The sequence below is a fragment of the Kogia breviceps genome, chromosome 5 (assembly GCF_026419965.1).
Source record: "Kogia breviceps isolate mKogBre1 chromosome 5, mKogBre1 haplotype 1, whole genome shotgun sequence".
NCBI classification, from domain to species: Eukaryota; Metazoa; Chordata; class Mammalia; order Artiodactyla; family Physeteridae; genus Kogia; species Kogia breviceps.
Window position 1 is genome coordinate 79,772,192 of NC_081314.1, and position 27,051 is coordinate 79,799,242.

General features: G+C 44.6%; 1 protein-coding gene and 1 long non-coding RNA gene across 2 annotated transcripts in view; one reads left to right on the plus strand and one right to left on the minus strand.

Moving 5' to 3' along the window:
- The window catches only part of SLC12A8 (solute carrier family 12 member 8), a 138,872-nt gene that overhangs the window by 11,328 nt on the left and 100,493 nt on the right, over positions 1 to 27,051 (plus strand). Inside the window, 3 exon segments of the mRNA XM_059064432.2 lie at positions 8,428 to 8,574; positions 13,520 to 13,710; positions 23,078 to 23,310. Coding sequence (XP_058920415.1) covers positions 8,428 to 8,574; positions 13,520 to 13,710; positions 23,078 to 23,310 — 571 coding nt within the window.
- LOC136794256 (uncharacterized) lies at positions 11,552 to 13,912 on the minus strand. Its single transcript, XR_010840737.1, has 2 exons — positions 13,742 to 13,912; positions 11,552 to 11,863 (listed from the first exon to the last, which is right to left on the minus strand). It is a non-coding gene; the product is annotated as an uncharacterized lncRNA (long non-coding RNA).

The window sequence follows — 27,051 nt, forward strand, 5'->3', positions numbered from 1 at the left end:
TTTGGAAGGTAGAGAAGTGCATATTCTGCTACCTTAAAAGAGGTGTCTAATGTCACTCTCTAAAGCACATTGTATTCATTCATTCATTCATTTAACTAACACATTTAGTAAGTACCTGTTCCATGTTAGGCACTAGAGGTACAAGAGTGAACAAGCTGTTCTTTAAATATGTCTGGGCTTCTTTTAAAAAATAAAAATTGCTTTTACTATTTATTTATTTTTAAACTTTTGAAATTTTGATAAATTTCACACTTATAGAAAGTCGCAGCAGTACAAACAACTGCCGTATACTCTTGACTCAGATTTACCAGTTATTAACATTTTGTCCTTTTGCTTTATTATTTGTGTGCTCTTTCTCTATATATACATATATTTCTATTCCATATATATAATACATATTTTAGTACCTATTATATTCGATTATATATATATTTTTCCTGAACCATTTGGAACTAACTTATAGACATCATGTCCCCTTATCCATAAATACTTCATTGTCTATTTCCTGAGACTAGGACTTTTCTTTTACCTAACCACATTATATTTATCAAGATCAAGACACTTAGGGAACTCCCTGGTCCAGTGGGTAGGACTCCACACTTTCATGGTCAAGGGCCTGGGTTCAACCCCTTGTCGGGGAACTAAGATCCCACAAGCTGCTTGGTGTGGTCAAAGAAAAGAAAAGAAAAGAAAAGAACCATAGTCCATGCCTGGATGGCTGGACTATGGAATACTAAAAAAAAAAAAAAAAAAAAAAAAAAGATCAAGACATTTAACATTGATAAATCCTATTATCTAATCCACAGTTTCCCAGTCCACTTTTGCCAGTTATCTCACTAATATCCTGTAGCTTTTTCTCCCGGACCGGGAGCCAATCCAGCATCACACAGTGCATTTAGTCATCACGCCTCTCTAGTCTCATTTAATCTGGAATGGTTCCTTAGCCTTTCTTTGTCTTTCGTGATCTTGACATTTTTTTGCAAAACACAGGCTAGTTTTTTTTGTAGAATATTTCTGAGTTTGGGACATGAACTCTCACGATTAGATTCAGGTTTTGCATTTTTGGCAGGAACCCATAGAATGATATTGTGTTCTTTTCCAGGCGTCATATCAGGAGGGAGGTACAGGGTTTCCACTTGTCCCACTATTGGTAATGTTAGCTTTGGTTACTTATTTAAGGTGGTGCCCACTAGGTTAATCCACTCTAAAGTTACCAATTTTCCCTTTGTAACTAATAAATAATTTGTTGGGGATACTTTGAGACTATGGAAATATCCAGTTCCTCATCAATTTTCTACCCATTAGCTTTAGCATACATTGATGATTCTTGGCAGACTCAGTTATTACTGTGATGGTTGCAGAATGGTGATTTTCTAACGTCATCATTTCTTCTACATATATTACTTGGTCTTCTATAAAGAAGAATTTTCCCTCCTTCCTCTTACTTTAATTTATTCATTTGCTTATATCTGTATGGACTCAGATTCTTATTTTTTCCATGTGTATGCTATTGCTATTATTATTGATTTTGATGCTCAGATTGTTCCAGATTTGGCCATTGGGTGCCCCTTCACGCTGGCTTCTATGTCCTTATGACACATCCTCGTCTTTTTTAGGAGCCCTTCCTTACTTTCTGTCACAAAATATTGTAGGCTCATTTTGTACTTTTTCTGCCCCAGCCCTGAATCAGCTATTTCTCCAAAGAGCTCTGGCTCCTTAAAGTGAGAAATGGTATTTAGAGACCAAGATCTGGGTGCTAGGTATGTTCATTGCTACTGGGGTGTCTTGACTTACCCTTTAAGTAGACAGATATATATATATAGATATATAGATATGTATAGATATGTCTATGTCTATATATTAAAAACTATAAATTCAAACTGATACCTCTAATTCTAATTTATCATGCCAGGGTTCATTCTTCTTTCCTCTTTTCTTAGTTTTAACTGCCTTCTCCAACAGTGAGAAACTTGACTCCCAGTCGGTATATTTACTTATTTGCTCAGTCCTACAATTCATGGAAAGTAGATTCAGGAGTGGTAACTCCTACCCCTGCAAAAAACAAACTTTCTATCTAGAATTTGTATTAGTTTGTAGTTAGTTATTTGTCTTTAGACTGAGAGCACATAGTCAAAGTGCTGTGTTTAAAAGTTAACTGTGCTCAGTTTTTTCCACCTTTGGTGTGGTTATATTATTCATTAGAATTATAGTTAGGTTAATTTGTTTCTCTTTGCATTCTGTTTTAATTTTTCTCTCTCATCCTGTTGATTTGATTTGATTTTGTTTAATTTGGAGTATATAAAACATTGATGTGATTCCAAACGTCAAAAGTACTTAGTACATAAGAATTCTTAAATGGGTATAGTATTATCTGATCCACTGAAGCACCTAGAAAAATAAATCTTTTGCAGTTGATTTTTAGCTGGTTTGCCTGTTACTGGGGGAGAGCATTAGGGTCTGTGTTTCTCCTTCTGATGTTAAACTGAGGTAGACTGTCTAGTGGCAGCCTGAGTCTCGCAGGAGGGCTCTGTCCTTTTGCCAAGGAGGCTGGGAAGGGAAGGGGAAGCTCTTGTTTACGTGGCCATGGCATCGCTGCTGTGGGAATCTAGATCTGCGGGGTGCTGTCAGGTGCCCAGAGCATTGTGTCTTTGGGTTCTGCATTCTGAGCACAGAGGTGGCTGCTCTGTGGGGAATGGGCTGCTGTATAGCTCTGAGAGGCAGAGCTCAGGCAGGGACCCCACCAACATCAATGCTGTCACAGCGTCCGCGGGCCTTGCCACTCCTGGGCCTGTGTGGTTGCTTGACCAGGTTGTGCCTTGGGAGATTCCCAGCCTTGGACCAGGATGAGGATGTACAAGATGGAAGAGCCACAGATCAAGCACCGGGAACTAATGTTACGGAGACACTGGCTTCTGAACCTGTTCTGTGCAGAAGAGATCCGCACAGCCACGAAGATCTCACATTTCTAGGAGTGCCTAAATCAGTGCTGACCAAGCTTGCTGCCCAGATTCGAATCCAGGGAAATCAGGCTTTGACCACTCCATGTGGGTCCTGCGGAGCAGTTCCCATTACCAGCTTCAGTCAGGGTAGCAGAGCACTCATCAGACACCCATTCTCGAGCTCCTAGTACAGTACAGAAGGGGCTGGCCGCCCCAGCGCTGGGACTGGGCAGGGGTTGGAGAGAGGCAGCTTTCAGGCTGAACTGTAGAGCGAGGATTCACCTGAAACATGAGGACGAGGTACCAGGGCAGATAGAAGATGCACAGTCAGTAAGACCTCTCTTCTTTCCTTTCCTCCCAACTTTCCTGAAGAAATCCTCACCCCCATTTAAAACTGCCTGGTGTGCTTCATGCTTACCGGAAAAACTTTCACGATTATCACCTCATCTAAAGTGCGCAGCCCACCTTGAGGCGGGTATGTAGCTACTTGCATCGGATGCAGGTACCACAGGCGACCGCTGGCCCGTGGAGCCCTGCTGCCCCCCTGCCCAGCTGCAGCTTGTGGTGCCTGTTCAGAGCCAGAGGAGAGGAATGTGGCACCCACTCTGCTCAGTGCGTCACGGTTCCGCAGCAGCTTGGGATATTCTCTGATGTGTGAGTAATAATTAAATAATTAGCTTTCAGAAAGTAAGCTGCTGGCGCATGTGTGCGAGCTCCAGGTAGAACCAGTCTTTGGGAGGAAGGGGCAGGCTATGGCTTGCTCTGATCCGCTCCTGACCCAAGTGGGCAGAAGCAGAGTTTCTTACCAGTCTCCTTTCCTCCAGCTACCAGGAGAGAGAATAGGTGCTTTCTCACATTTCAGATGTGTTCAGTAAGGCCTGGAGGGTGGCCTGTGGGAGGGCGGTGGCTGTTTGAGACAAGAGGCTCCTGGGTGGGAGCTCGCATCATTGCCTGTAGCAGAGCTTTTCTCTGTCTTACTCAGCTCCACTTGCTGGATGCAGGAAGTCATGTGTTTCCCACGCTGGACACATTTCAGGTGTGATTTCCCTGTCTTTCTAGATGCCCTGCTCAAATGTGAAGATTCTCACAGGAGAAAGACTTCTACCTCTGAACTAAAACACCCACCAGGCGGCCGTGGTGTCTCCTGTGTGGGGTGCAGCCCTGGGCTTAGAGGGCCTGGCTCCTTGTTCTGGGAGGTTGGGAAGGAAAGCCCTAGCAATGAGCAGCGCACAGGTGCGATCACCCGTGGCCAGACTCCAAGTCTCTGTGCCCTGGAACCTGCCAAGTTGTCCCTGCCAACCTGAGGGTCCTCAGGAAAGAGAGGGACCTGCCCCTTGAGGATGTTTGTGGTCCCCTTTCTGAGGGATTGCTTTGCCCCTCACTCTTCTGTCTCTTCTTTCTTAGTTTCCACCCCTGCTTCCCAGTAGCCTCCATACTGGGCAGAGCACACATACGACTGCCACCTGCCTTTCCCCACAACCTGTCATGTCTGTGTCATAGAGTGTTGAATGAGACTCTTGTTATTTTGGAATTGATGACTGGGGCCCAAATCTGAAGACAATGAGGTTCTAAGAGAGTTATCAACAGTTGGTACCAAGCACAAGATAGCCCAGAACTGGCCCCACTATCACCCCCTGTCACCCCAGCTATTCCACCTCCCTCTCCCTGGGCAACAGAAATGACTAGGGAGAGGCACAAAGGGAGAGTCTGTGAGCCACGGAGGGGGTTTGGCGTGCGGTCCCTGAGTGGGGGCGGGGAGAAGCTGCTATTCTGTCCTCCTATTGGATTGGATGTCTGCTTATGCTGCAGACATGGCTCTGCCACAGCCTATCAGAGTAAGAGCTGAAGGGGATCGGAGCGAGCTGGCAGGACAGACAGAGAGCAGGGCTGGGGAGTAGCCAGTTGTGATACTGTGATTGATAATAGATATTAGGCACAGAGCTCCTAAAACCCTTGGAATTTCCTAAGTGATAAGAGTGATAAGGTGTCTTGATACTCATAACAAATGCCTTCAGCCACCACTGGGTTTATATTAGCGAGGTGACTTTTAGAATCACCTGGGATGGAGGCTGGTTACAGAGGAACCAGACATGTGATTGGAGGGTTGGAACTTTGAGGGTAGGGGAAAGGAGCTGGAGGTTAAATCAAGTCACCAATGACCAGTGATTTAATCAGTCATGCCTGTGTGATGAAGCCTTCAGAAAAACCCCCAAAAAAGAGGGTTTGGAGAGCTTCTGGGTTGGTGACCACATGGAGATGGTGGGAGAGTGCTGTGCTGGGAGAGGGCATAGACCTCAAACCTTTCCCTAAACCCCGCCCCCCTCATCTGGTGGCTTCTGAGTCATATCCTTTCATAATAAGCTGGTAATCTAGTAAGTAAAATGTTTGTCTGAGTTCTGTGAGCCGCTCTAGCAAATTAACTGAACCCAAGATGGGGGTGGTGGGAACCTCTGTTCAGTAGCCTGTGGGTCAGAAGCATAGTGACAACGTGGACTTGGGATTGGCATCTGAGGGGCCGTCTGGTAGGACTGAGCCCTTGACTGTGGGATGGCACTGTCTCTGGGCGGGCAGTGTCCGAGTTGTCTTGAACTATGGGACACCCACTGGGGTCAGAGAATTGCTTGGTGTAGGAGAAACCACCCCCCACTGGCACTGGTGTCAGAATTGGGCCGGCCCGATGGTAGTTACAATGCAAGGGAGCTGGTTTGAGCCGCCTGTCAGGCTGGTACTCTCCACAAAGCCAACCCCGGGGCAGTGCAGAAGGCTGAGGGCATCCTGTAAGCGGGGAGGCTGGAGGGCGCGGTGGGCCAGGGAGAGGTGACAAGCATGGGCCCCGGGCTGGCGTCCTGCATTGATGTTGGCGGCAGCGTGTCTGCGGGGGGGGCTGGGAATTGTCCCTTGGGGTCTCCCGAGTACCTATTTGGCATTTTGTTCTAGGGTTCTCCATCTCATCCTAGCTCCCCTTTTTGGTGCTTTTGTTTCTTTTTCCTTCTCTCTACTGGCTTATGTCTCTCTCTCTCTCAAAACATCAGGGCCCCAACCTGGGGTCAAACTTGGGTACTTCTTGCCAGTATCAGATGAGCAGGCTTTGGGAAGACTTAGTTGTGTTCTTGTGTCACTTGGTAAGAAAAGGTATGTGCACTCCTCCAAATGTCCTGAAATAAACTGTCATGACCTGGGCACCAAACCCATTTCAAACCATGTATACCTTCACTTACACCTTTATTCTCAGGGTAAAGAGTCTCCTAAAGTTTCGGCCTCATTCATCTGTGAAGCACCTTTAAGGCTGATTTAGTCCAGCGAGATCCAGGGAGTGAAAGGCTTTTCATACCCCCATTAGGTAAATAAACAAAACGGGTTTTACAAGGGAAATATGAAGGCTCTGATGACAGAGGAATACAGTTTCTAAAATCACAACAGGGATTTTAAGGGTAAAGCAAAGGTACTCACAATTGAGCGAAATCCAGGATGTTAGAAATTGCACCTGAAACATTGAAGTTTAAGAGAAAAAAGGGCCTGTGACCTGTGGTGCAGGTTTTACAGTCTGGGTTGGGGAATTCAAACCCCAGCTGTGGACCTAGGCTGGTTGTGTCTCTTCTCCAGGGCTCGCTTTCCTCGGCTGGCTGTAGACAGGGGCCCTCTCCCTGCCTCGTTCCCGGGGTGACCTGAGCACCAAAGGGGGGAATTGATGTGGAAGCTGAAAGCACCCCCTAAATTATTACTCTTTGTTGCTGATAGTTGCTATTGTTATGACTGTTTCTAATAAATAGTAGGCCTGTAACAAGCCATGGTAGGAAGCAAACACAAGCAGAGACGGGAAGTTGGGCCAGGTCCTGAGTTTTGAGATTAGGATCCTGGAAAACAATCTTACTTACCACAGCGTCCCTTGGTACCATTTGTTCAAAGATAAGCATAGGTTGGCAGGGTCTTTGCTCTTAGCCATGATCACTGTTCTCATGTTTATTGACTTTCAGGAGATTCCTCATTAGTGGTTTGCAAAAGACAGATGCACAGAAATGTACAGAGATGAAAGGTGTGCCAGCTGGTGTCAGGAGTCCCCCGGCCCATCTGTCCTGCGTGGCTTCATCGATGGCCCTGATGATTTCTTGAGGCCCTCTTTTCATCTGTAGGTGTACAATACAAGGGGGGAAGCTGAGATCCTCTCCTTTTTTTTTTTTTTTTTTTTTTTTTTTGCGGTATGTGGGCCTCATTGTTGTGGCCTCTCCGTTGTGGAGCACAGGCTCCGGACGGACAGGCTCAGCGGCCATGGCTCACGGGCCCAGCCGCTCCGCGGCATGTGGGATCTTCCCGGACCCGGGCACGAACCCGCGTCCCCTGCATCGGCAGGCGGACTCTCAACCACTGTGCCACCAGGGAAGCCCTCTCCTTTTGTTCTGACTGAGAATAGTTGGCCTCTCGTCTTGGTCCTAGATCATGAGCGCACCCATTGTTCTCAGCTGTTCAGGGCCCCTGCCCCTGACTTTGGACCTTAGACTTCCCCTGTCCCTTGACTTTTCTGCCATCTCCCTGAGGTTATAGATCACATACACGTACCAGTTAGGCTTAGTAAAACAGTGGGTCTTAGCTGGGTGCCTCCCTTCCCCACCCCCAGGTGAGAATCATTTCATCACTGCTGCAGTAGTTTGAGGCCATTGGAAGACTCCAGTGATGTCTGAATTTAGATTAATTACCTATTAAAAACCTATGCAGGAGCAGTTCATCGTATGAGTAGCTACTGATTTTGTTTAAGATCGTTTTAGTATTTCCATAACGTTTAGTCTTTTTAGTGAAGTGTTTCTGTATGAGTGTACTGTAAGTGCCTTTGTTAGTTTTGAATTGGAAAAATGAGGAAAGCATCTGTTTCACCACTTGTTAGCCTGTGATTCTAGACAACTCCCAAATGATGCCTTGGGATCCTGGGGTATGGGATGGAAGGGCACTTAGGGATCACTGTACCAGCCAGTGTTCAGTCAGGAACACAGAAACTGCCCTAGAGTTTTTAAACAGAGGGAATTTAATACATCGAATTCGTTACAGAAGTGTTAGAAGGGCCAGAGGAGAAAAAGGTAAGTAAAGGAAGGTTCCCCAAAGATCAGTAACTGCTAGAAGCTGCTCTTCCCACCAGGAAGGGAGAGGCTGAAAGGGAGGTTGGCGTCACCCAGAGCTCCTAACCGACATCAGAGCTGGAGCCCAGCGTCCCGCGCTCACCTGCATCCCAGTGGCTGGAACTCAGTCACGTGGCCACACCGCCTGTAAAGAGACTGGGAAATGCAGTCTCCCGAGCGGCCAGAAGGAAAGGGACCCGAGTTTGCTGAACAGCTCTTCTGTGCTGCCCGTGGCACAGGAATTGCTGTGCGCACAGGCCTGCAGTGCATGGCCCAACCGGAGAGCTTTAAAGCTGAGTTCTCCCAGCACCCACCTCCGTTCACCTCCCCGCGCCACCCCTCCCCGCTGCTGCTGAGCTGACTCCCGTGTGCCCTGTTTTCAGGAGGCCCTGGCCCAGCCCCAGCCCCGGTGGAAGATCCAGCTGTTCATATGGGAACCAGTGCCGTTCGGGACCTGGGATGGTATGTTCACGTCCTGCATGATCAACATTTTGGGGGTTGTTCTTTTCTTGAGGACTGGCTGGCTGGTGGTGAGTGATGAGCTGGTGGCCCTGGAGCCTCTTGTGGGCCTGGGACATGGAAAGCTCTGTCACCCTTGGGTATTCTACAGTGTAGTCAACAGATTCCTGAAGCACCAGTGCTCCGGAAGCACAGAACAAGATCAAGTACATGGAGTAGCTACTATTGCTTTTTAAATGAGAATCCTGAGAACCTGGGACTCAGACAGAGGTTCCTGTGGAAGCCTCACCATGGATTTACCTACAGGAATATGAGCACAGAAGTCAGGGCACATTGTGGGTGGCACTAGAGGTGGGTCAGAGAGAGCAGGCTGATGGCAAGTTTGCCTCCAGTTTGTGACCCTCTCCAGCTTTCCTGGTGTTCTTTAACTCGTCTGATGCCCTGCCTAGAGAGGGGGAGGGAGAGGGAGGGCGGGGGAGAGGGAGAAGAAATTGTAAAAACCTACGGTTCTCCTCCGTGCCTTTCTCCTTACTTTCACACGGAACGCTTCACTTGACACTGCTGGTCACCAAATTCTTCCCCACATCAGGCAATTCTGTGGCACCAGCTGAATGTCCTACAATGTAACTCAATTCTGACACTACCTGAAGAGAGCAGCAGATCCCACAGGTTAAGGGCTCGATCCCATAAAGCTGCCCCCACCCACTTCAGCTGCCAATCACAAGTCCAGGTTGTCACCTATGCTTCTGACCAAGGCTGCACATCTGGGGTTCCCACGACCCCCCCCATTCCCATGACCCCCCCCCAGATTCCATTAATTTGCTAGAGCAGCTCACAGAACTCAGGGAGACACTTACTTACGTGGTTTTTTTTTTGGGGGGGGGTACGCGGGCCTCTCACTGCTGTGGCCTCTCCCGTTGCGGAGCACAGGCTCCGGACGCGCAGGCTCAGCGGCCATGGCTCACGGGCCCAGCCGCTCCAGGGCACGTGGGATCCTCCTGGACCGGGGCACGAATCCGTGTCCCCTGCATCTGCAGGTGGATTCTCAACCACTGTGCCACCAGGGAAGCCCTTTACTTATGTTTATTAGCTTATTAAAGGATTATGATAAAGACAGATGAAGAGATACCTAGGGCAAGGTCTGCAAAGGTCCCAAGAGCAGGAGCTTCTGTCCCCGTGGAGTTGGGGTACATCACTCTCCTGGTATGTGGCTATGTTCACCCACCTGGAAGCTCTCCAAACCCCATCCTTTGGGGATTTTTATAGCAGCTTCATCACACATGATCAATTATTAACTCCATTTCTAGCCCCTCTCCCCTCTCTAGAGAAGTGTGTATATGTGTGTTGGGGGTGGTGGTGGTGAAAACTCCAAGCTTCTAATCGCGGCTTGGTCTTTCTGGTGACCAGCCCCCATCCAGCAGCCATCCAGGACTGACAGCCACCTCCTTAGAACCAAAGATGCTCCTTGTGTTTTTATCGCTTAGGAATTTACAAGGGTTTTAGGAGCCCCATGTCAGGGATGGGGTCCAAGACAAATGTTAGAACAAGATGCTTCTAGTGCTCTTATCACTTAAGAAATGACAAGGTTTCAGGAGCTCTGTTCCAGGAACCAGGTGCAGAGACCAATATACAGTTGACCCTTGAACAACATGGTTTTGAACTGCATGGTCCACTTATGCTCGGGTTTTATTCAATAAATAATACAGTACTACACGGTCCACGGTTGGTGGAATCTGTGGAAGGAAAAGTGCAGATAGGAAGAGCTGACTATGGGACTTGAGCATCCGCAGATTTTGGTATCCGAGACCAGTCCCGGAATTAATCCCCTGTGGCTACCTAGGGACGGCTGTATATATTTTCTATCATCTCATGGAGGTAGAGAGAGAGAGGGGTGTGTTTATGGTAAGAAATAGGCTCTGTGATTATGGGGGCTGGCAAGTCCCAAATCTGTAGGATAAGTGAGATGCAGGTAAGAATAGACGTTGCAGTTTTTTGAGTCCAAAACCTAGAAACTCAGGCAGAACTACTCTGTTGCAGTCTGGAGACCAAATTCCTTCTTTGGGAAACCTCAGTCTTTGCTTCTAAGGCCTCCAACTGATTGCATGAGGACCACCCACATTATGGAGGGTAATTTCCTTTACTTAAAGTCAACTGATTGTGGGACTTCCCTGGCGGTCCAGCGGTTAAGACTCCACGCTTCCAATGCAGGGGCCGCGGGTTCCATCCCTGGTCAGGGAACTAAGATCCCCCGTGCCACGTGGCGTGGCCAAAAGATAAGAGAAAAAAAAAAAGTCAACTGATTGTACATGTTAATCCCATCTTAAAAATACATTTACAGCAACTTCTAGACTAGTGTTTGACTAAACAACTGGTCACCATAGTCTAGCCAAGTTGGCACATAAAGTTAACCGTCACATCTGCAAATTCCAGGGGATGAAAGCTTCACTGTTGTGGGGTGTATGGGGTTCTTAGTCCTCTTAGGAGGCCTGGTTGAGGCCACACCTTCCTCAGCTCTTGCTCTACTCCATACCCAGGCCCTTAGCTCAGGGTTCAGCCTTAGCCATAGCCAGGACAGGTCTGAACGTTTTCTTTATTAATGTGTGGAAAGCTTAGAGCAAGATTAGCAACCTCTCTGGTGTGGATGCCTCTCATACTCCTCCCAAACTTACAGGGGCCCCCACTTCCAAAAACACAAATCTTCCAGCTCAGATGCCTTGTCCTGGCAGCCATTCTCAGGCTTCTGGGATCAACCTCCGATTTTTCCCCTTCCTGGACGCCACCCCACTGCCTAGCACCTCTCCAGCCTGTGTCCAGGGGAGGCCCAGCAACCTGACTGCTGTGGCAGAGGAAGGCCTGGCACTGACAGCCAGGGCCCTGGGCTCTGCCTCATGCAGGGGCTGCTTATGGAATGGTGGAAGGAGAGAAGGGTAAGCTCTCTCTATTTCTATTCTTAAATCTTAGGGCCTCCTCTTAACCCTCTCGCTGGGTGACTTTTTTGAGAAATGGCTATCTGGAAGTGTCAGTCCCATCCCCAAAGTGAAGTAAAAGTTGTATTAATTATTTATTGCTGCACAACAAATTATCCCAACACTTAGTGGCTTAAAGCAACAAGATATGTGTTGTCTTGTCATTACTGTGGTTCAAGGATCCAGGAGCAACTTAGCTGGGTGGCTCTGGCTCAGCGTTTCTCATGGGGTTGCAGCCAAGCTGTCAGTCAGGGCTGCACTCTCATCTGAAGGCTCCACTGGCAGAGGGTCTGTTTCCAGGATCACCTGTGAGGTTGTTGTCAGGCTTTGTCACATGGGCCTCTTCACAGGGTTGCCTCAATAACTGCAGCTGGCTTCCCCCAGGGCTAGCAACCTAAGAGAGAGGGAGGGAGCAAGTGCCCAAGATGAAAGCCACGGTCTTCTCATATGCTCACCTCAAAAGTGACATCCCATCACTTCTGCGGGGCTCTGCTCATTAAAAGTGAGTCACTCCATCCAGCCCCCGCTCAAGGGGAGCAGATTACACAAGAGCACGAATGCCAGGAGGTGGGGACCACTGGGACCATCTTTGAGGCTGCTACCACACAAATACATCCTTTTGACCTAAAATGATCTCTCCTTTTCAATTCTGACATTAGTTTTACCTGAAAAATCATATTTGAACATGGAAATAAAGGTAAATGTGAAATGCCAAAAATAAGGTAGAGCTTCTAGAGGATAGCATAAAATTAAAATAAGTAGAGGTCATGCCCAAGTCATTTTTAAATAGAAAATATTAATTCTAAAGAATAATTTGGCAGCATATTTATAATTTGAAGAATGTTAAAGTGGCAGTTTTGGTATGAAAACTTAAAGACTGGTACAGACTTTTAAAAATTATCCCATGTAGACAATTTAAAAGCACGAACAAAGGAAGAAAATAGTAATTACATAAGTTCATTAAAAATACAAAAACAGCAAAATAAGTAACTGAATAAAACATAACTGAATATAACCTAATCCTTTAGGTACCATATAGTCTACCGTGGCAAACTTTAGATCCATTTTTTCCCCCTTCTCTATTAACAGAATCATAATTTTGCTTGGAATGGCATTACTCTCAGCTGAAAATCCAACAGATTAACAAATACAGTAATCCCACTTCATTCTCCAACCTCCATCTAAATATCAATAGATGTCAAAATAGAAATAAAGAAAATATCTACCTCTTTTTCTCCCCCCTCCCCATGCCTCTCTACTCATTTATAAAAGGTCTTTCATATAAATAAACGAATTTTTCAATGCAGTGAACTTCTAAACGTTCAAATAACTTGCAGGTGATAAGCATTTTTAAATGTCAGAAGTGCGAGAAGAGAGTAGATGGGGTATGGGCAGGAGGAATGCTGTGCTCGCAAATGAAAGAGAAATGGGGAAAGCAAGGGAAAAAACCCCTCCTGCTCTCTTGGCAGCCCAGAGGTAAAGACGGGCTTGGGAACAAGACTCAGTGTGGTAAGTGCTGTGATAAGCACTAAGCCCTGGGTACTACTGGAGCCAGAGGAAGGCTCCCAGGGACAGCTTCCTGCAGGAGGAAACTAACCCCTGTCTTGAGGGATGCGTTGGAGTGAACCTGCCAAGGAAGAGGAACGGGCAGAAAGGCATTCCAGGCAGGGGATCCGCATGGGTGGGCGGCGGGGGGGGGGGGGGGGGGGGGGCGGCGAGGGGGCACGTGACTTCACGCTGGGGCGCCGCGTGCGTCTGGGGGAGGGCTGTCGGCAGAGAGATGAGGGGGTCTGGGGAGGTGGAGACGGGAGAGACCAGGAGGGCCTTCAAGAGGGTATGGCGTGGCTTCGACTTGACATGGTCGGCGCCGGGAAGTCTCTAAGAGTTTGCTGCAGGGACACTACATTCATCTAGAATCCCTTCCAGGCGTTACTCCTGTGGCCCCGCCTTTGTCCTTTTCCAGCGGGCCCACCCCCGGGGGCGTGGAAGCGGTGGGCAATGCTCCCTCCGTGCCCTAACCCTGACCCGGCTCCTTGCTGTTCCGCCACAGGGAAACACGGGAGTGCTCATGGGTGTGTTTCTGGGGTCCTTCGTCGCCCTGGTGGCCCTGGTCACAGTGCTGTCCGGCATCGGGGTTGGGGAACACTGCGACGTGGGCACCGGCGGCGTCTACTCCATGATCGCGGCGGTCCTCGGCGGGCAGGCCGGAGGCGCCATCAGGCTGCTGTACGTGTTTGGACAGGTGAGGCCACTGGCCAGTGGAATCGCTTACCTTGCCTTTCTTTCTGCCACCTTCTCATCCACGTTCCCCTCTGACCTGGTGACAGGCAAGTGGGCAGTTGCGGGGAGCTCAGAGTGGAACCAAGCTCCCCTTAGTCCAGGGCTCCTTCCTTTCCACCCCCTTGGCCTCTGGAGTCCTGCTTCCACCAGGGAGCTGGGTCTGGGCTGGGACCATCCTTACAGACTGTTCTAGGGAGGGGAGGGCACAGCAGTGGCTGGAGCCAGGGTGGCAGCTGGGTGGCCCGGTCCCGGGGGCACTTCTACACTGAAAAGGGGACATTTTGCCTGTGCCAAGGACTTCCTTAGAAGCAGGCTGTTCTCAAATGAACCGGAGCTCTAGGCGCATTGATAGCTTGATGGCCTGAACAGGGAGGCTGAAAGCCCCTGTGTGGATGCTGTGTCTGAGAAGGAGAATACTAATGAGGCCCTTCACCAGAGTGGACGGAGGCCCTCAGAAAACCACTAAGTAGGGAGAAGTACTGAAGCGTGTTTAGCTGAAACACAGGGACGGTGACCTAATGCTGAGGAAGCAAATGCAGACATTAAGAAGCAGCTCTTTGTAAGCACTTCTTGGACTGAAAAAGGCTGTAATGATGGTGCAAAGAGTGGTGAGTGGCTGAAAAAAAACAGTTAAAAGAATCTGTCTAAGTAAGAGTACAAGACTCTCCTCAAAGAAAATATCGGTCTGTTTCTTTTATTTTTAAGGCAGCAGGGGGGGCAGGGTATTGTAGCAAAAATACATCTGATTCTCCAACAGCACAAAGCTGTGTGTGTGTGTGTGTGTGTGTGTGTGTGTGTGTGTTGGAGAGATGTGTGGAAGGCAGACACATGGTCAGTGTACTCTTAAAAACCACTTGCCTTTATGGAGAAAGATCTTTAAGCATGGTAGTTTGGAGGTGAGTAATAAACTGTCAGTTTACTTTATTACCCTGGGGATTTGAATATCGATTTTTTTTTTTTTTACTTCTCTGCTGTTTTATAGCCAAGCAGGCTGCAAGATGGACAAACAGCAGTCCTCACTTTCCCTGCTCTCTGGGTAGACAAAAAGCTCCACTCTTGAAGCAGATACCACAGACAGGGGACCAGTGCTGATGTTTGGGCCTCCACACCTCTCAGAGAGAGGAAGCCTCCTGTATGCGAGGTGACTTGGAGGAAAGGTGCTCACAAAGAAAGACACAATCTACCAAAACTCAAGAAGAAACAGAAAAATCAGAATACGCCTACATAAGTAAAGAGATTGAATTAGTAATCAAAAAACTTCTTACTAAGAAAAGCCAGAAACATTGGTGCCCCTCTAGTCAGTGTCCTCTCCTTGCCTCTGCTTCTTCTGCAGTTGAGCTGTGTGGGCTTTCTAATCAGGGTTTGGCTACTGTATAATTCTTTGTATATGTTGCTAGATTCAGTTTGCTAGTATTTTGTTGAGGATTTTTGCCTATATATTATGAGGGATGTTGGTCTGTAGCTTTCTCGTGATATCTTTGTCTAGTTTTGGTGTCATGATAATGCTGGCCTCACAGAATGAGTTGGGAGGTGTTCCCTCCTCTTCTATTTTTGGGAAGAGTTTGTGAAGGATTGGTGTTAATTCTTCTTTAAACGTTTGGTAGAGTTTGGTGGTGAAACCATATGGTCCTGGGCTTTTCTTTGCAGGAAGTCTATTGATTACTAATTCAGTCTCTTTACTTATATAGGCGTATTCTGATTTTCTGTTTCTTCTTGAGTTTTGGTAGGTTGTATCTTTCTAGCAGTTTGTCCATTTTATCTGGGTTATCTAATGTTTTGGCATATAATCATTCAGAGATTCCCTTATAATCTTTTTTTTTTTGTTTTTGTAAGATTGGTAGCAATGGCCTCCCTTTCATTCCTGATTTTAATCATTCGAGTCTTCTCTCTTTTTTTCTTAGTCAGTCTAGTTAAAGGTTTGTCTGCAAAGAAGCAATTTTTGGTTTTGTTGCTTTTCTCTATTCTTTTTCTGACCTCTATTTCATTTATTTCTGCTCCAATCTCTATTATTTCCTTCCTTCTGCTTGCTGTGGGTTTAGTTCACTCTTCTTTTTCTGTTTTCTTAAGGTGGAAGGTTATGTCATTGATTTGAGATCTTTTTCTTCCAGGATGTGGTTGGGTTTTCTGAGGGTCCTTATTCCTGGTTCTTATTACCCCAAATTCCCTCATCCCAGGGCATGCATGCACTTATGTGTTTTTAGTAATTGCCAGAGGAGATGGCCTGTTGTGCCCCAGAGCAGGGTCAGCAAACTTCTTCTATAAAGGGATGGATAGTAAATGTTTTAGTTTTTTGTGAGGGTGTCATAGGTCTCTGTCACAGTGACTCAACTCTGCTGTGTAAGTGTGAAAGCAGACATAGACAGTTTGAAGCGGGCATGGCTGTGTGCCAGTCAAGCTTATGCCCAAAGCAGGCAGCAGCAGGATTTGGTCAGAGGGCCAAAGTTTGCCGGCCCTTGCCCTGGAGCATCAACGTTTAGGAGATACAGACGCCTAAAATAATGATTTTTAAAGCTTACAAAATCTTTCCATTGCCTTGCATCCTCCCAAACCCTTCCCCATTCATCTCTCTGGGACGTTGGTGCTGGGCCTGTAGTGTGGGATCAGACCCCTGGGCCAGTGGAGGAGGTGATGAACTGGGGTCTCTCCTCACTCTCTGCCCCACTTACCTGAGCACTTCTTTGGGGCTGCTTACCCTGGACACCAGAATATCCAGCTTCAGCTTGCACTGTCCTGTCTAAAAGCATTTATTCATGGCTTACCTGCTCTTTGCTAGACTCTGTACAAACAGTGGAGGACTGGAAAACTTTCAGGGACCTGGGGTTTGCATTGTGGGAGGGAACACATATGTAGGACATACAGCCAACCAATTCAAACTTTAAACTAGGGATTTCGTGTGAGAAGGGAAGGGGTATGGAGGGACAACTCTGGTTTTCTAGGTAGGTACCCAAAGATGGAAAGAAAATTGCCTATGATTGTGAAAATGCAATTTTTAAAAAACAGAGGCCTTGGAAGGGAGGCATTACACCCTGAAAATATAGCGGTGACACCCCCTGCTTCCTGTGGCAGAGGGTTCGAAGTTCTCTGTAGGGGACGAAAGAAAAACGAATGTCTGTGATTATAAACTTTAAGAGCAGATTTAAAAAATTGTTTTAATAAAATAAATTCTGGGGAGGTTTATACATTAAACAAATCGAAAGGGTTGTTTTCCAATGAAGAGGAGCTTCATGGTGGGAAGGGAGACCACATCTAGGGTGGTTGGATTGCTCTGGGGAAGGGCTGGCAGCCGCTGTTGTCCACACCTCTCCCGAGGGGGGGGCCGGAGCCCAGGCCAGGCCTGAGCTCACTGGCTGAGAGCCGTCTGTTGGGGAGCCTTGCCTCCTAGACGCACTGCGCTCTATGTGCCCAGATACAGTTTTTGCATAAACAGAATAATACTCTCAATATGTTTGTTTTTATTTTCCTTTATAAAATTGCTTTAAAATTACAAAATGATGTTCATTGTAGCCAGTTAGCATATCAGAGATAATTTAAAGAAAATGTAGTTTCCCTCCCCTCCTGCAGTAACCAGTGTGAACACCTAGCATCGTCTTCAGCACCTTTCCCTGTGCTCATCTACATGAATTTATGGATTTTTGAAGTGCTTGCTTGTTTTTAAAAAAATGGGGACAAATTTCATACTCTATTCCATGACTTTTATTTATCACTGAACCATAGTCATAGACATTCTTCTAGGTCAGTGCTTTGAATCCATGCTTTTAAAGTAGTTGCTTTGTATTGTATAATATGGATATATGGTAATTCGTGGCACATTCTTTCTTTATTCATTTTTGTACTCTTATGTAAGAGTAGTTTTTATCCTTTTCTCATTTCTAGAAGTCTGTAATTTTGCACTTTCTCTTTTCCTCTTAATCAGGTTGCCAGGTATTTATATATTTTATTGATTTTAAAAAAATCAGTTTTGTTCTTTATATCCTTTCATTTTTTTCTTTCATTTCATTAATTTCATATATCCTTTTATTAAATATTTCTTCCTACTGTCTTTTTATTTATAATGATTTTTAAAGTCTCTTCTTAAGTTAATACTTTGTTCAGGGCTTCCCTGGTGGCGCAGTGGTTGAGAATCCGCCTGCCAATGCAGGGAACACGGGTTCGTGCCCCGGTCCGGGAAGATCCCACATGCCACGGAGCGGCTGGGCCCATGAGCTGTGGCCGCTGAGCCTGCGCGTCCAAAGCCCGTGCTCCGCAACGGGAGAGGCCACAACAGTGAGAGGCCCGCGTACCACAAAAATTTTTTTAAAAATTTTTAAAAAAATTAAAAAAAAATACTTTGTTCATGTATTTTTCTGCATTTTTAAACTAATATAAACATTTAGAATTATACTTCTTCCCCCTCTGAATGCAGGATTAATGTGCTTCCCAAGTTTTAGAATCAATCCTTTTTATTACTTTCTAGATAATTTGAAATTTTAAAAATTTCTCCATATTTTACCAATGTGGCTCAAATTTATTTCTGTTGTATTTTCCCCCTGGTTGATTTGAAGTTCTATTGATACTATGCTTTTCATTCTGTGGGTAGTTATTTTCTACTTTTAGAAGCTATAATTATACTTTTTCTATATTTCCCAAACAAAAACATTACTTGTTAGCTCCTCCATATACCAAATATGAAATCTCTATGATAATTTTACTTACCTATATTCCATAATTACCCTTACCTCTTACCCCCAAATCCTTAGATTTTGAAAAGGTGGTTTAATTTTGGGCTGTTACAGCTTTGCCTTAAAAGTAAGTCTCTTCAGTTTCAAGAATCCTTACTTACAGCTTATGTTGCAAATTTCCAGTGACATTACCATCATCTATTTAGCATTAACAAAGTATTTTATGAAATTCATGGCTAACTACTGTTTCCTTTACATCAGTAGCTAATAATAAAGTAATAATGATAATGCCAATAGCTATTATTTCTCCAACTCTGAGCCAAGTATTGTTCTAGGACTTTACACAAATTATCTCATTTAATCCTCACAATAACCTTTTTTTTAAAAAAAGGTAGTTTCTTCTTCTTTTTGTTGCTATTTAAATTCTCTTTTTTTTAAATTGAAGTATAGTTGATTTACAATAGTGTGTTAATTTCTGCTGTACAGCAAAGTGATTCAGTTGTGTGTGTGTGTGTGTGTGTGTATATACACACACATATACACATCCATTCTTTTTTTAAAAATTTTTTTTCCATTATGGTTTATCATAGGATATTGAGTTTAGTTCTTTGTGCTATACAGTAGGACCTTTATCCATTCTGTATATTATAGCTTACATCTGCTAACCCCAGCCTCCCACTCCATCCCTCCCTCAATCACCTCCCCCTTGGCAACCACAAGTCTGTTCTCTATGTCCGTGAGTCTGTTTCTATTTCGTCAATAGGCTCATTTGTGTCATATTTGAGATTGCACATATAAGTGATATTATTTGTCTTTCTCTTTCTGACTTATTTCACTTCGTATGGTAACCTCTAAGTCCATCCATGTTGCTGCAAATGGCATTATTTCATTCTTTTTTATGGCTGAGTAGTATTACATTGTATATATGTACCACATCTTCTTTATCCATTCATCTGTTGATGGACATTTAGGTGGTTTCCATGTCTTGGCTATTGTAAATAGTGCTGCTGTGAACATAGGGGTGCATATATCTTTTTGCATGAGTTTTGTCTGGGTATATGCCCAGGAGTGGGATTGCTGGATCATATGGTAATTGTAAATAGTGCTGCTGTGAACATAGGGGTGCATATATCTTTTTGCATGAGTTTTGTCTGGGTATATGCCCAGGAGTGGGATTGCTGGATCATATGGTAATTCTGTTTTTAGTTTTCTGAGGAACCTCCATACTGTTTTCCATAGTGGCTACATCAACTTATATTCCCACCAAGTGTAGGAAGTTTCCCTTTTCTCCACATCCTCTCTAGCATATGTTATTTGTAGAGTTTTTAATGATGACCATTCTGACCATTGTGAGGTGGTACTTCATTGTAGTTTTGGCTTGCATTTCTCTAATAATTAGTGATTTGAGCATCTTTTCATGTGCTTATTGGCTATTTGTATTTCTTCTTTGGAGAAATGTCTGTTTAGGTCTTCTGCCCGTTTTTCAATTGTGTTGTTCGGTTTTTTTGTTGTTGAGTTGTATAAGCTGTTTGTATATTTTGGAAATTAAGCCCTTGTTGGTCGCATCATTTGCAAATATTTTTTCCCATTCTGTAGGTTGTCTTTTCATTTTGCTTATAGTTTCCTTTGCTGTGCAAAAGCTTGTAGGTTTGATTAGGTCCTGTTTGTTTATTTTTGTTTTTATTTCTGTTGCCTTGGGAGACTGACCTAAGAAAACATTTGTATGATTTATGTCAGGGAATGTTTCATCTATGATCTCTTCTAAGAGTTTTATGGTATCATGTCTTATGTTTAAGTCTTTAAGCCATTTTGAGTTTGTTTTTGTGTAAGGTGAGAGGGGGTGTTCTAACTTCATTGATTTACATGCAGCTGTCCGTCTTTCCCAACACCACTTGCTGAAGAGTGTCCTTTTTCCCCTTGTATATTTTTGCCTCCTTTGTTGAAGGTTAACTGAATGTAGGTGTTAAAAAATATATTTATTTATTTATGGCTGTGTTGGGTCTTCGTTTCTGTGCGAGGGCTTTCTCTAGTTGTGGCAAGTGGGGGCCACTCTTCATCGCGGTGCACGGGCCTCTCACTATCGCGGCCTCTCTTGTTGAGGAGCACAGGCTTCAGACGCGCAGGTTCAGTAATTGTGGCTCACGGGCCCAGTTGCTCCACGGCATGTGGGATCTTCCCAGACCAGGGCTCGAACCCGTGTCCCCTGCATTGGCAGGCAGATTCTCAACCACTGTGCCACCAGGGAAGCCCCCTCACAATAACCTTTTGAAGTAAGTACTATTATTATCTGTGTTTCACAGAGGCAGACATGAGCCACAGAGAGGTTGAAACACTTTCCCAAGTCACACAGCTAAGGCTGGGAGCCACAGCATTTGGCCTTAGGTTGTTTGGTTTCATAGGCTATGCTTCCGACCACTGGACTCTTGTCACGTATCCTCCAGAGGTTTTACTTTTTTTGTTACTGGCATCTTTGGGCTAAAAAGTGATTTTAGGTACAAACCTGAGAGAGGAGCGCTACTGGGGTTACTTCAGTAATCGGTTTGGAAGCTCCAGGTGCCAACAGTCATATTGAAGTTTTGGCATCACCCTCTGCATGTGAGAGACCTCAGACACCTGGGAAAGTGATGCCTGTACAAACGACAATCAGTACTACATTTTTTTTTTTTTTTTTTTTTTTTTGTGGTATGCGGGCCTCACTGTTGTGGCCTCTCCCGTTGTGGAGCACAGGCTCCAGACGCTCAGGCTCAGCGGCCATGGCTCACGGGCCCAGCCGCTCCGCGGCACGTGGGATCTTCCCAGACCGGGGCACGAACCCGCGTCCCCTGCATCGGCAGGCGGATTCTCAACCACTGCGCCACCAGGGAAGCCCAGTACTACATTTTTAACATTTGTTTATAAAACTCAGATATATCTGACCATGAGGAGTCCTGTTGATCTGGCCAAATACTGATGAAATAGCATCATTGTCACCATCCCACTCTTGGCATTTAGTCAAGAGTAAGTTTGAATTCTGAGGTGAATGCAGAAAAATACAGATTCCTCTCTCTCTCTCTCTCTCTGTGTGTGTCTTCCTCCCAACCTCCCTCCTTCCTCCCTTCTCTGATTGTCTTTCCCCTACATTTATTGGGCTTCCCTGCTCACCCAGATACAGACAGAAATGCCTACTCTAAATTTGGGGAATACCAACAATGATGCTATGTCTAGCTGCAAGGTGAGCCAATCTCAGTGAAGAATGGAGCCTCCTTCGTGAGCTCCCCTCAAACACAGAAATCGTATAAGCCTTCTTGTCTTTATATAAAAGGACTAGAACTTAATGGTGTCTGCTTCCCGGAGCATTTTTCATACAGTTAATGTATCATAAAATATTTATAGATTGCTTGCAGCGTAGTTAGCAAATGCAGGGGATTTTAGAAGGCGCAATCAGCATACAATTTTTTAAAGATGTTTGCATTCTTGGTGGGGGGGGGGCACAAACTTATATGCATGAAATAATAATAGAATACAGAGCCAGATAATTAATTGCAAGGTACCAGCAGTAAGCATAGTATTTATTCAAAAACAGGGGATGAGGAAAGGCTTCATGGAAAAGGAGGAACTTGACTGAGGTTTGAGTAGAATTTGTTTCCTGAGAGCAACAAGTACAGAGCAACAGTGATGAGAGAGCCCTGCTGGCCCTTGGGGAGGGGAAAGGGACCAACCTGATAAGAGAAGGGGGCTGAGGAGCTATGGAAAATGAGGTTGGTGTTCTTTTCAAATATTTATTTGAGATTATGTTTCAGGTTTTTAAAGAGGTAGCATCATGACTCTCTGGCAAATATAAAATAAACATGTGCCAAAGGGTTTATTTAACTCATTAATTAGTGGAGGAGCCAGTACGATGTTAAGGTTGAGAAGTGAGGTATGGACCCTCGATGGATACAGATCAAATCCATAAATTCCTAGTTCAGCAATTTCATAAATAAATATAAGGATAAGACTGCTAGGTTAGATACAAAACCGGTTAATGCCTTACAGGACCACAAACCCTAATCTTTTGTGTTATCTGTTCCACCAGGCAGGAGATCTGTACATCTCTGCAGGAAGAAAAAAAATCCATAAGTTAACATGTAACTTCACTAAGTCTGGGACATTTAATACATTTAATCAGTAGTAAACAGTGAGTAGAAGTAAGTACATTCACTTAGATAGTCCTTGGGTAGCCTTTGTTCCATATGACATTGGAAGGATGTGCTGCACACCTTTTTTTTCTTATTTCTAAGTTTTAGGTAATTTTAAAAATAATAGTGACATGCAAAGAAATAGAGAAAAAACTGGGGTTTGCTTCAGTGCCCTTCTAAGGCTTTGAGATGGGACTCCCCTTGTTCTTCTCTTCTCTCTTTAGTTCCTCACAGGGGCGTCTATAGGTCTCTTTGGCCCAGAATCCCATCTTTGTCCTTCCATAATCTTTTCCTCTTAGTTACCACCAACAATCATTCTCCCCTCTGGATGGTGGGAGAGATGTAGACGAGAAGAAAGGGGGCCCCAGGCAGGACTCCTGAGCAGGAAGGGCTCATTTAACCCCCATGATGGTTCCTGGGTGTTGAATTCCAAAGGTGAGCAGCGCCCTCGGCTCCGGGCAGCCCTGATGCTTTTTTCTCTTGCTGACTCTTCCTACCTTGAATTGCCTGTCGGTGTGTTGCAGGTGCCATGTATATCACTGGCTTCGCTGAATCCATCTCAGATCCGCTGAGCCTCAGGAGTCTCTGGGCCATGCAAGGAATTTCAGTTGCGGTGCTTCTGTCCTTGCTGGGGACTAACCTAGCAGGTGTCAACTGGGTAATCCGCCTCCGGCTGCCCCTGTCGCTCCTGCTGGCCGCGTCCACGCTGGACTTTGTGGTGGGCTGTTTCACACACCTGGACCCAGGTAAGCCTTTTGGAGTTCAGTAGATGGCCTTATGGGGGTCTGCACTGCTTTCTAGATGTTTGTAGGTCTGGGTTTGCAAGACGACCCCCAATAGCCTTTACCTGCAGTGAGTGTGTGCTGTTCCCGAGCAGCTGAGGGGTGTGTCATGGTGCAATTTCAGAGGCCAGAAAGCCCCTCCTCACATAGACATCTTCACTGGGCACATTTCCCATGTTTCTTTTTATTTACTTGCTGTTAAAAAACACACAAACACACACACATACAAGAAAATTTAGATAAAGGCCAGAATTAAGTAGAACTGGATTTGACAAAGATCAATTCGTGATAGTGATTATACACAAGAAATAGATTTGGGAGTAGGGAAGGAAATAGATTTTAATTTTATCTGTCAGATTTTATTTCTTTTTAAAAAAGGACTTGATGCAAACATAACAAATGTTAACAATTGTCATTTCTGGGAGAGAGGGACCGAAATGTGTTAGATTGGCTATAGTTTTCAATATTAAGTTTTTTCAAAACAAAAATATGAATCTATTAACTAAGCTTAAAGAAAGAAAATAAACAACAGCGTTTTCTTTTGCACCATTTGGAAATGGTATCATATATTGATAATCAATCAATCACTGTTTACTCTAACCCTGGATTTTCTGCAGCCTTGAGGGTACCTGGCAACTCTAATCCTAAATCCTATGCTTTGAGTGAGACGCTATTACTCAAAGTGTCCATAATTTTGTAGCTATGTGATTTGGGGTGGTTTAGCATCAAAAGTCTTTGTTTCTCTCCAGAGTACAGAACTATTCCTGGGATGCTGTAGGAAAAAGATAACTGCCTGACATTTCACACTTTGGGGACTTTGTCTTTTTATGGCAATAGTGACGAGGCATCTACATTGGAATATGGACAGAGAAAGGGAGCTGGGGCCACCAGCTGTGTTAACAAAGAAAAAGGAAAGAGATCAAGAGCACAGACCAGCTACCTCTAATGGTGGTGGTGGCGGCAATGGCCACTGTATTGGATGAGCACTTCTGTGCCAGGCATTTTGGCTAGCACCTCACAGGGCTTCTTATCTCATTATCATAACCTCATGGGGAGGAACAGTTATACCCATTTAACAGATGAGGAAAGCGGGGATTATATAATTTGTAGTAACGCATGGCAGATCTGGGTGTGAAACTGGATCTGTTTGTAAAGTTGAGCTCTTTCCTGAGGTGGGAACACTACCACTGTCTTTCTATGACAGCGGTTCTTCTTTTCCCCTTCAAGGCTGCCCCTGGGGTGTGTTCTAAACAGTCTCGTCTTTCATAAAAGTGTTGGTTGTGGGAAGGTGACCGTTCAGTTGGTACACCCTCATCTGGCTTTATTGCTTTTTTCATCTATTAAGATTCTTCTGTGGGAAAAGTCACTCTTCTGAGCTCCCTGCGTGCCCCCTACCCTCTGTCATCCTGGTCCATCCCCCAGAACCTCCAGACTGCCCCATGATCTAGCATCTAAAGTGTTACCTAACCCCTGTACATCGGGGAGCCCCCAGGGCCCACTCCAGTGCTAAGGGCCAATGCAATGTCCAGCCGGATCACTCCAGCCTGAGCCTTGCAGCTTGCTGAACACTTGGAGCATCTCCATTGGGGGGAAGGAGTGATTTTTTCCCTGGCTTTGCACCATGCTGCAGAGACAGCCCACATCCTGAGAGACCTGCTGGCTGTTTGGCCATCAAACTGTCAGTGAAGGTGAGAGAGAGAGAGAGAGCGAGAGAGAGAGAGAGCGAGAGCGAGAGAGAGAGCACTCCAGACTTCATGCCTGGGTCCTTTCCGCCCGCTGACATGGTTACCGCAAGAGCGTAAGTAGTTAAATTGCACGGTGATGCTACTGGCTTCTTTGAAACCTCAGTAGGCTGTCGTATTTGCCTTCTTGATTAGAAGTTTTCTTGGCTGCTCTTCTGACTTACTCCAAATATTTCTCTTTCCTTCTGGTCAGTACATTACCAGGGTGTAGTGCGAAATGAAATTTATTTTCAATTATTCCCATAGTAACTGGCCCCTCTAGAATCTGTTTTTGGAATCACTGGTGTTTTATATGGGCTACTTTCTTTGCAGTTAAAAATCCAACCTGAAACTAGACCATAAACCTTCAGAATGGGTTTAGCAGAATTATTTCAACTCTTTTAAAAAATGACATACATGTAGACATTTGGAAAAAAAACTGGAAGAGAGACTGGAAGGAACTAAGCCCAAGTGTTAACAGTGGTCATCTTTCTGCTGAGATTATGGGTGGCTGTATTACCTTGTTTCTACTTTTCCTTCAATTAGTTAGTGCTATTAAAAAAATTAATAGACTTCAGTTTTTAGAACAGTTTTAGGTTTATAGAGAATTAGCAGAGTACAGAAGCCCCCATATCCTTTCTCTCTCCTTTCCCTACCCGTTTCCCCTATAAAACCTTGACATTTGTTATAATTGGTGAACCAATAGTAACACATTATTATTAACTAAAATTCATGGTTTAGATGAGGATTCATCCTTTGTGTTGTATAGTTCTATGGGTTTTGACAAATATATAATGATATGTATCCATCATTACAGTATCATACAGAATAGTTTTAATGCCTTAAAAATTCCTGGGCTCCATATATTTCATCCCCATCCCCTACCGCTAGTCCTGAACCCCTGGCAACCACTGATCTTTTTATTGCCTCTATACTTTTGCCTTTCCCAGAATGTCATATAGTTGAAATCATACAGTAGAGGGCCTTTTCAGCCTGGCTTTTTTTCACTAAGTATTATGCATTCAAGTTTTCTCCATGTTTTTTGTTTTGTTTTTGTGTGTGTGTGTGCCTTGATAGCTCATATCTTTCTATTACTGAGTAATATTCCATTGTGTAGGTGTACTGCAGTTTGTTTTTTTTTGTTTTTGGTCCATTCACCTATTGAAGGACATTTTTGTTGCTTCCAGCTTTTGGCAATTATGAATAAGACTTCTCTAAACATTTGTATGCAGGTTTTTAATGAAGATGTAACTTTTAGACCCATTTGAATAAATACCTAGGAGCATGGTTGCTAGATCATATGATAAGACTATATTTGCCTTTGTAAGAAACTGCCAAACTCTCTTCCAAAGTAGCTGTACTGTTTTGCATTCCCATTAGCAACAAATGAGAATTCCTATTGCTCCACATCCTCCTCAGCATTTGGTGGTGTCAGTTTCTTGGATCTTAGCCATTCTGATAGGGGCATAGTGATATCTCATTGTTACTTTAATTTGTAATTCCCTAGGATATATGATATTGAGCATGTTTTCATATGCTTATTTGACATCTGTATATCATTTTTGGTGAGGTCCCATTTTTTTTAATTGGATTGTCCTCTTATTGTTGAGTTTTAAGAAGTCTTTTTATATTTTGGATATAAGCCCTTTATCAGATATATGTTTTACAAATATTTTTCACAGTCTGTGGCTTGTCTTTTCATTCTTTTAGCAGAGCCTTTTGCAGAGCAGAAGTTTCTAATTGTAATGAAGTCTAACATCAGTTTTTTTCTTTCTGGGGTTATGCTCTTGGTGGTGTATCTAAAAACTCACTACTAAACCCTAAATCACCTAGATTTTCTTCTATGTTATCTTCTAGAAGGTTTATAATTTTGTGTTTTACATTTAGGTCTATGATCCATTTTGGGTTAATTTTTGTGGAAGATATATGGTGAATATCTAGATTTTTTTTTTTTTTTTTTTTTTTTTTTATGGCATGTGGATGT